Consider the following 15,357-nt stretch of genomic DNA (forward strand, 5'->3'; position numbering starts at 1 on the left):
AGAGAGAATAAGCATTTTAAATATATTTGGGTAAATGACAATTTTATATACCATTTAAGAAGTGGGTTATGTTGTGAATAGAATGGGGAAAGTTATATCAGAAAAGTAGTATTTTAGAAGGATGCACTTGTTTTTAGGACACGTTTTTCAGAAGGATACCCACTATGACAATTGTATCTTTCATTTTTCTTTTGTTTTTTAATTTGAAAATAAAAATATTAATGAGACCAACTGTAGTGATCACATTTATTGTATATTTAAGTATATGCTAGGCACCTGTCTATGCATATTATATGCATTAACTGACTTATTATGGTCTCGTGAGGTTGTTTTTATTATTACCACTATATTACTGATGAGGAAGCTATAGAACAGAGAGGTTAAACATCTTACCCAAAGTAACACAGGTAAAAAGGAGTTATTTTAGTGATGAAGAAGCTATAGAACAGAGAGATTAAACATATTACCCAAAGTGACACAGGTAAAAAGGAGTTAAGTAGGGGTTTAAATTGAGGCAGTCCCTCCAGAACTTACACTGTTAACTGCTATAGTTGCCTTCAGATGACCCCAAAGCAATTTTAGGTAAGTTAAATTATGTTCGCTTCAGTGACAATTATAGATAAATACATCGGCTTTTTAGGTTGAGAATTAATGTTGGTTAATTAATATTATAAATATCACTTGTGGTATTTTAAAAACTTTAAAAATTAAACAATTCTCAAATTTAAAAAATATTAAATGATTCTGAATACTTACAGTTCAACAAATATGTTACTATGTAGTATGTTGACTGCTATATGCATTTGAGGATATATCTTAAATTGTATACTCACTGATGAAACATGTAGAGGATATTTTCATTATGCTATTAAGGCCATAAATGATTCTGTTCCATTTACTGCATGACCATTGATTCTGTTAACAAATCAGTTTGAAAGACTCACATCTGCCGCTCACCGTAGAGAATGCATACATGTTAGATTCTCCCACTGAGCTCACTTCTTTCTTTTCTTATTACTTTGGCAGCCACAAAAGCTGATGGATTTGCATTGTATTTCCTTGGAGAGTGCAATAATGTAAGTATCTAAATTTAGATTTTGGTGCTCTAGATAAGAAAATATCATAAGCGCCTTTAAAAAAGTTATAAACAACAGACATTTCATAATTAAGTATTTTTCGTTTAAATTCATTTTGGTTTTAGTTTCTATATTTGGTTGTTACCAGTCAAGCATTTTACTGACATGGCAACATTTAGGCATAAAATCGTGTGTGTGTGTGTGTGTGTGTGTGTGTTTCCTTTGGTTTGTGGTACCCTCGGTTATAAATGGTGTTTCTAGATTTAGTGTTTTGTGTAAAAGTTATTTGGCACTGTGAGCTTGGATGTTGTAGGGGAATTCCTGTACCCTCTTTACACATGATCTACAGAAAGTTGAACATTTTCTTGGTGATTTGTAAAGTTTTTGCAGATGACTCTAAAACTCCTAGGGTGTAGTCCTAGGGCTCTGAGTCTAGATCCCTAAGCTGCCTTACTGTAGTAGGCTCAGGCCAGGCAAGGAATGGGGATTCTCAGCTCTGGCTGTTCCAGTCTTCTGCTGGCAGCCCGGATCCTGCGTTTCTGGTCTAACTTACCTGGAGCACAGCCCATCGTAAAATGCAACATACATAGGCACTTCCAAAAGTATTTCAAGATGTTCAATTACTGGCATTTGATTTTTGATACAGTATTAAAAAGTATACATATTTTAGCATAATTTGAGCCAATAATACTAATATTCATAACTTCAATGTATAAGTTTCCTCATAAATTTATTTGACACATTTTTGCTTCACATTTCTTATGTGTTAGGCATTGCTATCTGAGATTTGGAATGTATTTTTGCAATATGCTACATGTATTCTTGAGTAATCAAAATATGTATAAAATTATTTACATTATATACAGTGTTACTAGGAATAGAAACAAAAGCGTTCTGAGGTTTTTAGTAGGACTCAAATATAACAGTTTTGCAGAGTGTGAAAATAGTTGCACAAAAATATTTATTGGCTGATTTAATTAACTTACAGCTTATCTTACTCGTTTCCATGGCGATTGTTTTCCCTTGTATTGTAATAAATTACGCTTGTTTCAAAGGCTTATTTAGGGCAAAGACATTTTTTTGTTCATTCTTGTATTTCCCAAGCCCCTCTCCTAGTGCCTTTCATATAAACAGTCAGATAAGAATGTTTATTAATTTGCATTACTCAGATATTACTACCACTTCCAAATAAACTATATTTCAGACACTGGTAGTATTCTAAAATGGCTAAGCTACTAAAATAACAAATGGATATTACTTTTTTCCGTGCATTAAAAATTATTTTTAAAACGTCCAAGTTTTTATTAAAAGTTCATAATTTCTTTTAGAAAAATATTTTGCAGTTTGCCATTATTTTTTAATTGGCTGATATGTGTGGAATGCAGTCTATTGCGGTCCACGTCGCATTACTCCTTCTGAGCCGCCTCCAGCAGTCCCCCGTGTGGCCATGCAGCCGTGCTCACATCCAGCCCCTTGCCCTCGGGTGTCTAGTTCAGATCGGGGTGGACATGTGGTCCCTGAGGGCCCCGGCAGATTCTTTGCTAAAACCTGTATCTGGACTCAGCAATTCTAGCCGTTCACCTGAACGAAAGTGATAACGACCCTGAGGTTGAGGCTGCCTCTACAGGATGCTCTCTTGCCCTGTGGAAAGAGAATAGAGACAGCTGCGGGCAGAGACGGAGAGGTGCAGGCAGCAGGCACCCCGTGGCTGCAGTGGATGGGAGCCCAAAATGCTGACTTTGCAGGGCTTGGATTTAGGTTACAAAACCCATATTCTTAATCACTTGGTTTTAAAAAAATTTTTTTTTTCTTTTTTTGCTTTATTTGCAGACTTCTTTATACATGGGCCTCAATGAAGTAGTTTCCTCTTATGATTCAGCAAAAAGATTTTCTATCTACAATATCTAAATTGTAATTTTATGTATCAATTTGAATTATTTCATCTTTACTTATCTTTTACTTTAGTAACTTTAGTAACTGGTACAATATCCTCTCAGTTTTATTCTGGCTCCTTATTCTAAACTCCTAAGGCCAGTCCATTTACTGGGCATGCTTCTCTCTAGGGGCACTGATTCCCTGTTCCTTCTTTCTTGCCCGCATCTCAGGGACTGAGTCTCTTCAACTTAATATCCCTGTGAACAGCAGGGTACATAGTGAAATTGTAGCTGTCTCTCAGCTTCCCAAGTCAGATCCCACTGTACACTGTATTTTGCTTTCTCAGTGTTGTATATGTCTCCTTCATAGAACATAGCTGAGTCTGTGATTACATGTTTATCTGTGATTTGAGTGGTTATTCGTTTATCTGGCTTTCTTGCTAGAATATCAGCTTTATGAAGACAGGTACCTTATCTGCCTGGGAGGATAATTCTTGGGGATAATTACTGTGTTTTGCTCACTCTGTTTTTGCTCTTTATGCATTCCACCTAGATAGCTAAGCCCTTGTTATTTCCTTAACCCAGGGATTTCTGTGGGTAGGAAGAAGACATTGGCTGAGAAATCTTAAGTTCACTCAAGTGTTTCTTTAGATGTATCTACATGATTACTACTGTCTTTGTTCTTCATTTCTTCTTGTATCTCGAGTCGTCCCATTTGGGATTATTTTTCTTCCATCTGAAATACATCCTCTAGAGTTTCCCTCAGCGAGAGTTTGCTGATGGGAAGCACTCTCAGTTTGTGTTTGTGTGAATTTGTCTCTATTTCACCCACTTTCCTGGAATATATCTTTGGTAGATAGAGTTCAGGTTGATAAATTATCTCTCTGAATATTGACTAAAATAAAGATACTGTTTTTAAATTTATTTTGGTTTTCATTATAGTTTTTATTTCCTGTACATGTTTTCAAACTTGTCTTTTATTTTTTGAAATACATTAACTATACTTCTTCTATGTTCTTTTGAATTTACATTTTCTTGGGTTTGTTTTGTCCAACTCTGACAGATGGTGACGTTTGTGCTTATGTGTTTTATGGTTTTCTTTTTATTTTTCCTTTCTCTCTCTCTTTCTCTCTCTCTCTCTCTCTTCCCCCCCCCCCCCCCCCCATAACTGTGAATTGTATTCTTTCATGGGGCTCTTAAATGGATACTCTCAAGGCTTGTTAGAAGTGCCTTTCTAGTTCCTTTCTTGGCGATAGACAGGCATTTGTTTCTGCTAGTCACTTAAGGGACTACCAATCCAAAACCATTTTAAACTAAATTGTCTGGCTGAGATGAATTTTCAGACTACAAAGTAGTATGGCTTCAAGAGTCAAATCCACATGATGCACAATCGTGACTTCTCAGAGGAGATTGTTATTTTCCCTCCAGTACTAATTTCAAAATAATCTGGTTTCCTTGCAGCCTCTTTGCTGGGGTGAGTGTATTTGTCCTTCAACCTAAGAGGAATGTGTGGCCTGTTGCCTGTCCTGGCCCTCTAAAGGGGTCTTTATTTAGACTTCCCTCACAGAAACGTCCCAACTTCTCTCTCCTGTCTCCCGCTCTCCATGTGGCTTTCCTGGGAGAAGATCAGTCTATTCAGTCATTAGTTAATTCCCTCAAGAGAAAGCCAGCTTTGGGATCTGGTCAACTCCCACGGTTCCTTTATTTACTTCCTTTTAGATTTCTATGGATTCCTTCCATTCTTCTCACCCAGCAAAGCAATATAAAAGATGGGTAAAATATATTTTATGCAGCCTTTAAATAAATTTGAAATTGTTTTTTCAAAAGTGTCAGCCAAATGATCTAATCTTCTGTATTGCTGGCAATAGAAGATACACTTCTGAAATGTAACTAACCATATTAATTTAAACATCTTTTGCCTAGGTAAGCAGATACATGTATATATTTTTGTATTTCGTCTTTTGCACATGAAAGGTAGCATAGTCTACATAATTATCAATCTTTAAAGAATTGTCACGATTTGAAATCATAGCAAGAAAGTCTTTCTTAAATAACTCAATTTCACAGCAAAAATTATATACTTTAGTGACAAAATTATAATAAAACCCAAATAGACTGAGAAAATTTTCTGTCCATATCAACAAATACTAAGGGTTAAAAAAAGAAAGAATTATACAGTTTTTACACTTATTAAAGTATTACACTTTAATAAGTTTTTACACTTATTAAAGTATTAATTTTCTTCTCAGTCAGTAGAAATAAATTTCTGAAATTGATGTAATGAGAAATATAACTTAAATAACATTTAAATATGTCAGAAGTTCTAATAGAATTTAAAAACGCACATTCATATAAGCAAGGAGGAAAAAACATTCTGTGTTTTTTTTTAAATAGAACATTTAGCAGAAAAAAACAAAACTTAAATACTAAAAATCACTAAAATTAAAACATAAAATATTGTTATGGAAATCATTATGTGATTATAACAAAATTACTTATAAAGAAGATCCAACTGTTAAAAGAAAAAAAATTAGATCAGGTTAAAAAATGAAACTGTCTTTTATTCTGGTGCATTGAAGTTTCTGAAGCAAAGTGGAGAAAATGGACAGAAAAGTAGTAGTATTTTTAGTTACTGAGATACCAAGAAAACAAGTTCGAAGACGTTATCAATACCATTATTATTTATCCAAATAATACACATGTTAAACTCAGTATATTAGGTTAGGATTTACCAGCTTGTGGTTCCTTTTCTTTTCTGGGCTAGACCCTAACTTTAATGTATTTAATTTCTGTCTAAGAATTCTTCATAGGACTCCTATAATGGCAAAAAGCAAAGGAAATTGGAGGGCTCAGAAGAAAACAGGAAGATGAGGGAAAGTTTGAAACTTCCCAGAGACTTGTTGAATGGTTGTGAGCAAAATGCTGATAGTGATATGGATAGTGAAGTCCAGGCTGAGGTGATCTCAGATGGAGATGAGGCCTGGCTGCTCCTAGCCATGCACAGTCATATGTGTTCACAAAGAGAGGGTTTTGTGTTTAAAAGGGAAGCAGAACGTAAAAGTTTAGAATATTTGTAGCCTGACCATGTTGTAGAAAGGAAAAACTCATTTTCTGTGGAGAAATTCAAGCCACTGGCTACAGAAATTTGCATAAGAGGAGCCAAATATTAATCACCAAGACAATGGAGAAAATGTCTGCAGGACATTTCAGAGATCTTCATAGCAGCACCCCCATCACAGGTCCAGAGGCCTAGGAAAAATGGTTTCGTGGACCAAGCCCAAGGACCTGCTACTCCAAACATGGCATCCTGTGTCCCATTCACTTCAGCTCTAGCTGTGGTACACAGAAGGCAAGAGTTTGGGAGCCTCCACCCAGATTTCAGAGGATGATAGAAATGCCTGGATATCCAGGCAGAATTCTGCTGCAGGGGCAGAGCCCTCATGGAGAACCTCTCCTAGTATAGTGCAGAGGAGAAATGTGGGATTGAGTTCCCCACACAGAGTCCCCACTGGGGTAATGTCTAGTGGAGCTGTGAGAAGAGGGCCACTGTCCTCCAGACCTTAGAACGGTAGATCCACCAACAGCTTCTACCATGTGCCTGGATTAGCAGCAGGCACTGAATGCCAGCCCATGAAAGCAGCCGCAGGGGCCATACCATGCAGAACCACAGGGGCAAATCTGTGGTTGTGGACTTGGGAGCCCACCCCTTGCATCAGCATGCGCTGGATGTGAGACATGGAGTCAAAGGAGATTATTTTGGGGCCTTAATATTTAATGACTGTTTTACTGGGTTCTGGACTTGTACAGTGTCTGTACCGCCTTTGTTTGGGCAAGTTTCTTCCTTTTGGAATAGGAGCATTTATCCAATGCCTGTACCCGCATTGTATCTTGGAAGTAACTAACTCGTTTGTGATTTTACAGGCTCACAGATGGAAGGGCCTTGCATTGTCTCAGATGAGACTTTAGACATGGACATTTATTTTTGTTTTTTGTTTTTGAGACAGAGCCTTGCTCTGTCACCCAGGCTGGAGCGCAGTAGTATCGTCTCAGCTCACTGCAACCTCTACCTCCTGGGTTCAAGCGATTCTCCTGTCTCAGCTTCCTGAGTAGCTGAGACTACATGTACATATCACTGTGCTCGACTAGTTTTTTTTCTGTATTTTTAGTAGAGATGGGGCATTGCCATGTTGGCCAGGCTGATCTCAAACCCCTGACCTCAGGTGATCCACCCGCCTCAGCCTCCCCATTACAAGCGTGAGCTACCATGCCTGGCCTACACTTGGACTTTCAGGTTAATGCTGGAGTGAATTAGGACTTTGAAGGACTGTGGGGAAGACCTGATTGGTCTTGAAATGTGAGAAGGACATGATATTTGGGAGGGGCCAGAGGTAGAATGATATGGTTTGACTCTGTTTCCCCACCAAAATCTCATGTCAAATTGTAATTGCCACATTGGATCATGAGGGCGGATTTCTCCTTGCTTTTCTCATGGTAGTGAATGTGTTCTCACGAGGTCTGATGGTTTAAAAAGTATGTGGCGGGCAGGGTGCAATGGCTCACGCCTATAATCCCAGCACTTTGGGAGGCCGAGGCGGGTGGATCACAAGGTCAGGAGATTGAGACCATCCTGGCTAACATGGTGAAACCCCGTCTCTACTAAAAATAGAAAAATTAGCTGGGCGTGGTGGTGGATACCTGTAGTCCCAGCTACTCCAGAGGCTGAGTCAGGAGAATGGCGTGAACCCGGGAGGCCGAGCTTACAGGCTTGCAGTGAGCCGAGAGGTCTCGCCCTGCACTCCAGCCTGGGCGACAGAGTCAGACTCCATTTCAAAAACAAACAAACAAAAAAAGAGTGTGTGGCACTTCCCCACTTGCACTCTCTCTCCTGCCACCATGTGAAGAAGTTCCTTGTTTTCCTTTTGCCTTCCACCATGATTGTAAGTTTCCTGAGGCCTCACAGTCATGCTTCGTGTTAAGCCTGTGGAACTGTGAGTCAATTAAACCTCTTTTATTCATACATTACCCAGTTTCAGGTAGTTCTTTCCAGCAGTGTGAGAACAGACTAAAACACAAACAAACCATTTACTAAACTGACAAAAAAGAGAGAAACACAATTATATATGTTTAATAATTTTAAAACATGTTAAACAATAGATACAATGAAAATGAGAAGTTATGAGGGATTATTTTTACTAACAAATGTGAAAACCTAGATTAAAAAGAACAGTTTTCAAGGAAAATATAAATTATCCTATTTAATACAAATGATAATCAAAAACGTGTTAGTCCAGTAGCCAAGGAGGAAATTGAAGACACTGTTGAAATATTACCTTTCTACAAACCAGTAGGGCATTGATTCATCTGACTGTTTTTGAGCACCAGTCATCACCAGGCACCACGTTAAACCCGAGGAGACAGTGATGAGCCCAGCCTGGGCTCCTGTACCTGCATTGTTCATTTGCTACTGGGGCAGCCCTTTAAGAAGGAGAATTCCTGTGCTCCTTATACTTTTTCAGAACTTGGGGGGAAAAGGAAAACTTCCCAGTAAGTAGTTTAGCATTGAAATAATTTTGGTTCTGGAGTTAGATTGTGTGAGTTCTGTTTCACCACTTAATAATTCTGTAATTAATAATTGTGTGACTGGGCAAGATTTAAAAAAAAATTTTTTTTTTTTATTATACTTTAAGTTCTAGGGTACATGTGCACAACGTGCAGGTTTGTTACATATGTATACATGTGCCATGTTGGTGTGCTGCACCCATCAACTCATCATTTACGTTAGGTATGTCTCCTAATGCTATCCCTCCCCCATACCCCCTCCCCACAATAGGACCCGGTGTGTGATGCTCCCCTTCCTGTGTCCAAGTGATCTCATTGTTCAGTTCCCACCTATGAGTGAGAACATGCGGCATTTGGTTTTCTGTTCTTGCGATAGTTTGCTGAGAATGATGGTTTCCAGCTGCATCCATGTCTCTACAAAGGACACGAACTCATCCTTTTTATGGCTGCATAGTATTCCATGGTGTATATGTGCCACATTTTCTTAATCCAGTCTGTCACTGATGGACATTTGGGTTGATTCCAAGTCTTTGCTATTGTGAATAGTACCACAATAAACATACGTGTGCGTGTGTCTTTATAGCAGCATGACTTATAATCCTTTGGGTATATCCCCAGTAATGGGATAGCTGGGTCAAATGGTATTTCTAGTTCTAGATCCTTGAGGAATCGCCACACTATTTTCCACAATGGTTGAATTAGTTTGCAGTCCCACCAACAGAGTAAAAGCATTCCTATTTCTCCACATCCTCTCCAGCACCTGTTGTTTCCTGACTTTTTAATGATTGCCATTCTAACTGGTGTGAGATGGTATCTCATTGTGGTTTTGATTTGCATTTCTCTGATGGCCAGTGATGATGAGTATTTTTTCATGTGTCTGTTGGCTGTATGAATGTCCTCTTTTAAGAAATGTCTGTTCATATCCTTTGCCCACTTTTTGATGGGGTTGTTTTTTTCTTGTAAATTTGATTGAGTTCTTTATAGGTTCTAGATATTAGCCCTTTGTCAGATGAGTAGTTTGCAAAAATTTTCTCCCATTATGTGGGTTGCCTGTTCACTCTGATGGTAGTTTCTTTTGCTGTGCAGAAGCTCTTTAGTTTAATTAGATCCCATTTGTCAATTTTCGCTTTTGTTGCCATTGCTTTTGGTGTTTTAGACATGAAGTCCTTGCCCATGGTTTAGAAAGATTCTTAAACTTTCTAAACCTTAATTTACCGTTTACCCTCCATTAGTTAAATGTTACACCATAAATGCTGTTTGTTTAACAAACCGTTTAAAACATCTGCTAAGTACCAAAAAACTGTGCTAAATCGCTGAGCAAACAAAAACAAAATTATTTCTGACATCAAAGAATGTACAAGCAGTAGGGGAGATAGCAAAATCAACAGCTAGTAACGGCACATGATTTTTATGTGCTAACAGAGGAGCTCAAGGGCTCTGTGACCATGAATGTGATGGGGCTGCAGCACATAAAAACAGATTGGATGCTGAGGAGACAATATTTGAGTGGGGATTTAAGACCTCTCACTTAGTAGATGAGAGGGAAAATAAAGGATGTCTTTTGGGCAGAAGGGGCAACTTCTGAGAAATCTGGAGTTAACAAAGAAAACAGTGTATGTTGTATCCTGGCCCATAGCAATGTCTGCTATAGACAAAGTGCTCTTGAGATGTTTTTTGGGGAAAAAAATAATTTTTTCATGACTGAATTTTTGCTTAATTCAACTTTTATTGTTTGTATGGCTATGCTTAGTTACATGTATAACATACCTGATAATATTATCTTTATAGTTTTTCCACTGTTATCTATCAGAGTTGTTTGTGAAAGCTGAAAACCTTATGTACTTTATACCTTAAAATTCTTAATTCAGAAGTAAATTTATTGATAGTTTTTTTTATATATATGTTATTTAAAAAATAATCTTTCCACAATGTACAGGTTTGATAAGTTAGTTAAGCAGTTGTTTGTTATTTTTATTTATAAACATGAGCAACTAGATGACTCTAGAAGTCTTAGATTCATAGAATGTTAAAGTTAAAAGAGACACTTCCAAATTTTTTAATTTAATCTTTTCATTTTAGGGATGAGGTAGCCAAGTTCTCTTTTATGGGTAATGATTGTCCGAGTTCACACAGCTAGTCAAAAACTAAAGGCTAGGCTCCCATTCCAAAGTTACTGTGCTTTCTACAAAGAGAAACTATGCTCTTTCCACCCTAACACAATACTTCTTTTAAGAACATAGCTTCCCCCTGCCCTTTCGTTACTTGATTTTTATTACCCACATACTGGGAAGAACACATTTCAGTTTTGTACTTGGGATACAATTGGAAAAAATGGAAGAGCGGAAGAATCTTAAGTTTTAGCTTCAATATGTATGCATTAAACATTCACTGGAAGTACTGCATTCTTCGTATTCAGACCTGGTAGTTTATAGTAATTGTTTGCCTTTTTCAAGTGCACAGTGAACTTCAGCAGATTTATTTTTAAGAATTATGCAAACAAAGTTAGTCATCCATATATCAAGTTCCAGGTAAATGTGGGAGCTATTTACTTACGGCCATCTACATAGATCTAAATTTGTTTACTATCCAGTGCCATCTAGTGTCTAAAAGGATAATAGCCTATTGGTAAACCTAAGTACCTTGTTTCTAAAATTTAACTGGTTGTGAGTTGAAGTCTTAACATTGAATTGAAGTCTCATGACTAAAGTGATGTTTGAATTGTACATGGAAAGAAAGATGAAGGCAAGTGTTAACCAAGTGAAGTAAACATCTATTTGGCTGATATCAATGAATTGGATTTTTCCATTTCATTAAAAGATGGTATTTTTCTAAATTGTATTAGTCTATTCTCTTGTTCATTTTCCACCAAATCAATTTATTTCCCCAAATTTACATTTTTATAATTTGAATGTTTTTAATTCCTTTAGTGAACCAACCTGTTGATTATGACTTGTGCACCCAATCTTTTCTAGTTTAAATTCTCTCTTTAGAAATAGATACCAAAATTTGCTGTTACCACAAAATATTAGCTACCTTATAATGAGTTTCTTAGAAAAATTTAAAAGCTGATTCCTCCCCTAGGACTTCCTGGACTCTGATAGGATTGATTTTCTCCTCTTTGGGCAGTCTCACTGATGCTAGTTGAGAGGTGGAGCGACTAGTGGTCACCTTCACCTCTAGAACTCTCAAATGCTAAAGAACTACAGCAGCCTTTGGTCAAGTAGATATCCTGAAGGCAGTTACTTTCTTCTCTGGAAACGATAGAGGTGGCTAATGTTTGAAACTTTAAAGGTTTTCCTTATTTTTTAGTTGTGGTTTTTATCTCCGGCCTCTAAAAGATGCTTGTTCTAATTACAGTTTTCATATATTTATACAATAGTAGAGCAGGAGTTAATCTTAAAGACTCAGTTCAACTCTGGATATTATAGATAAATTTGATATTGTAAATATATGGATAAGAGGCTTAATACTTCTTAAAATAGTGTCTGGTGTTTTTATTCATCCTTCTATGAAAATAGTGAGCATAAGGTTTTTTATGTTATTAATCTGAATATCCCAGTTAAATCTTTAAGTCAGCAATTATATTGATTTTGAAAAATGAAGTCCCTATTTCCTGTGTAAATGTCTTTAGAACTTATTTACGTTAATCTTTTATTAATGATTAATGCATTCATGTAGATACTTCACCAATGAGAAATGCAAAGTATATATCTTTTTTGTTTGTTTGTTTTTTTGTTTTTAAGCAGGATCTCACTCTGTCACCCAGGCTGGAGTACAGTAGCACAATCTTAGCTCACTGTAACCTCAAACTTCTGGCTTCAAGTGATCCTCCCACCTTGGCCTCCTGAGCAGCTAGTGCTACAGGCATGCACCACCTCACCCAGCTAATTTTTTAATTTTTTGTAGAGGTGGGGTCTCACTATGTTGCCCAGGCTGATCTTGAACTCCTGGTCTCAAGCCATCCTCCTACCACAGCCTCCAAAAGCCCTGGGATTATAAGGATGAGTCACTGTGCCCAGGCCAAAGTGTATAGCTTATAAAATAAATCATGATTATTTTGAAATACTAAGAACTAAGTCAGGATTTGCCTTGCCAAATCACAAAATGTACTGTAAACTTTTTATAATAATTAAAACTGTGGTCTACAAGTAAACCCAATGATACAGAATTGGGAATTCAGAAACAGACCCAAGTGTATTTAAGGATAGGTGGGGCACAGTGGCTCACACCTGTAATCCCAGCACTTTGGGAGGCTAATGCGGGGTGGATCACTTGAGGTCGGGAGTCCGAGACCAGCCTGACCAACATGGAGAAATCCCATCTCTACTAAAAATACATAATTAGCCGGGTGTGGTGGCACATGCCTGTAATCCCAGCTACTCGGGAGGCTGAGGCAGGAGTATCGCTTGAACCCAGAAGGCAGAGGTTGCAGTGAGCCAAGATTGCACCATTGCACTCCAGCCTGGGCAACAAAAGCAAAACTCTGTCTCAAAAAAATTAAAAATTAAAGTATATTTGAGGATGAAGTGTATGATGAAGGTGACAGTTCAATCAGTGGAAAAATGATGATTCAGTCCATGACCTCCTACTTGACAGTATCTGTGGAATAAAGGGAGTTTGAATTAACTTTTCCCTAGCCCTGAATATGTGTAAAATTCAACCTATTTTAGAGGTTCATTATTGACTTTTTATATTTGTAACAGGTAGCTACCTATCAATGCATTCAACTACAAAAATCAGTTAAAAAAATACTTCTGCAAAACATGTGATTCCAACCAGTGACTGATCCTCAATTAGAAATGAATGTTAAAAAGGGAGCTTTTGCAGGTAAATTGCTTGGAGGCAAATGAAACGAAAACAACAGAGTAGGGAACCACTAATATAAAGGAGGGAAAGTGGAGCCATGAAAACATGTCAGAAACAAGTGTGTGTGGTGAGGTTAGGCTTCAGTTTCCTGTCTGCTGGAGCTTTTGGCCTTCATATCGCAATGTATTCAATGTTTTGTTAGCAATTATCCGCAGCTCTCATTGGAAATATTTCTGTTTGATTAATGTGAACAAAAATCATGAGCTAATTAGGAAAACAAGTATGAAGCTTCCACTATAAAGTATTAGTCGATTTTTGATAATTATTTTTTAACTACATGGAGAAGTTTTTCATATTCTAGCAAGTAGTTAAAACACTTCTAAACCTTTTATTTTCAGCAAACTTAATAGACAAAAGAGCTTTCCATACACTCTCGGGTACAGTATTTGCTTCTCTGTTACTTGTGTATCATATGAAACCTACACAGAAGCAGTACATATTTTATAATACTGAATATATGATCATCTAATAATGTAGGAATGTATAAGATAGTCCGTTATTATTGGATTATGAAGCTACATATAACTTGAACATGCGATTAAATTCAGCCTTAAAGGGCCTACGGCTAAGTCATAAAAAAAGATGTGTGTTTTACCTTTTCAAACAAACAAATGCAGCCAAAAACTATGACTCCCTCCACACCCCCCACAAAAATTCAGAGCTACTGTTGGAGGCTTGCTGCAGAGTTCACCTTCTGTTTTCATTATGACATGTTCTTCTTTAAGAGTTGTCTAAACCACTCGGTTCAATTTATGTTCACTTCCTGCAGTTCTGTCTTTGGTATAGAAAAGGGACAGTTGCTTCCTTATAGTTTGAGAAAATCATTGTCAATTCTAATTTTTCTTCATTCCAAATATACCACTTTTTAAATTTTTTTTTCTTGCATTTATCTCCTTTTTGTTCTTGAATTACCTTTCTACTCTTTCTGTCTTAAGAAAGGGTGACAAACTGAATTGTATTTGGACAATGATAGATATTGAATCTAACGAGAGTCTTACTCTATGCCATGTGTATATTGGTGCCTAATGTAGTTATAGTAACTAGAAAATGGTTTTTCTAGCCTTTTAAAGAATAACTAAGTTGCAACTGTCATTCATCATATATGAAAATTTTAATCCATAAGTATATACTTTCTATTTGAAATATTAAATAGCTTTGTTCTTTTCAAAATAATTACTTAAAATAAATTTTTCACATGCATTGTACTTAACAGCAAATACGACTTAAGCATAGCCCTATGTAGATATACTTGGAAATGCAGGTATTTTGAACTTAACTTCTAATCATTTATACTTGTTATTAATTTAAAGCACCCAGGGTTAAAGCAAAGCCTTGCTTTCCTCTCCCTTCCTCCTTGTCATTAAACCAAGTTTATGGGATTTATTAAGTCAAGTTAATGGGGTTCATTCTCTTTTGATTTTAACATGTTGAAAGAAAGAGTTCTGTAATTTTACAAAGCTTAAAAACCACTTACCTGATAAGTTAACAAATATATCTGTCTCATCCTTAGAGCTACCTTCATAATAACAAGTATTGTAGAAAGGTACTTAGGTTAAGAGGGCTGTCTAATACTTACTGCTTCAAATTGTCTTCGTTCTTAGTTAGAGTAATCCAACATAAGATAAAAATAAAGTGAAGTCTGTGGGAAATTTACCTAAACCTTAGTATTTTCAAATTTTGTAGATAATCGTAATACAATTATGTCAAAACATTGCCCCCAATTTCTACGTGATTTAAGTAGCAATTCTTATTTAGTAGAAAGTAGTTTTAACATATGTTTGGATTTCATCAAAATAACTGATTCTATTTTTAAAAAACGATTTATTTTAAAATAGTTTCAGGACATTACCTTCCCACCCAGTCATTTGAAAGGGGAAGGATCACTCAGGTTTTGTCAAGATTTTTGCTCAGAGAAGAGCACATTTTTCATCTAGAGTATTCTGAATCTGCAGTTTTATAAACTAGCCATCGAAGCAATGTGA

At 36.7% G+C, this 15,357-nt stretch overlaps 1 protein-coding gene across 12 annotated transcripts in view; it reads left to right on the plus strand.

Annotated features, from left to right (window-relative positions):
- PDE10A (phosphodiesterase 10A) overlaps positions 1–15,357 on the plus strand; it is a 337,758-nt gene that overhangs the window by 218,535 nt on the left and 103,866 nt on the right. For all 12 annotated transcript variants that reach the window (XM_025382246.1, XM_025382247.1, XM_025382251.1 and 9 more), the window contains one exon: positions 1,027–1,076. In XM_025382246.1, the coding sequence (XP_025238031.1) occupies positions 1,027–1,076 (50 nt within the window). The remainder of the gene's footprint in view (positions 1–1,026; positions 1,077–15,357) is intronic.

This window comes from Theropithecus gelada, chromosome 4 (genome assembly GCF_003255815.1).
Source record: "Theropithecus gelada isolate Dixy chromosome 4, Tgel_1.0, whole genome shotgun sequence".
Taxonomy (NCBI): Eukaryota; Metazoa; Chordata; class Mammalia; order Primates; family Cercopithecidae; genus Theropithecus; species Theropithecus gelada.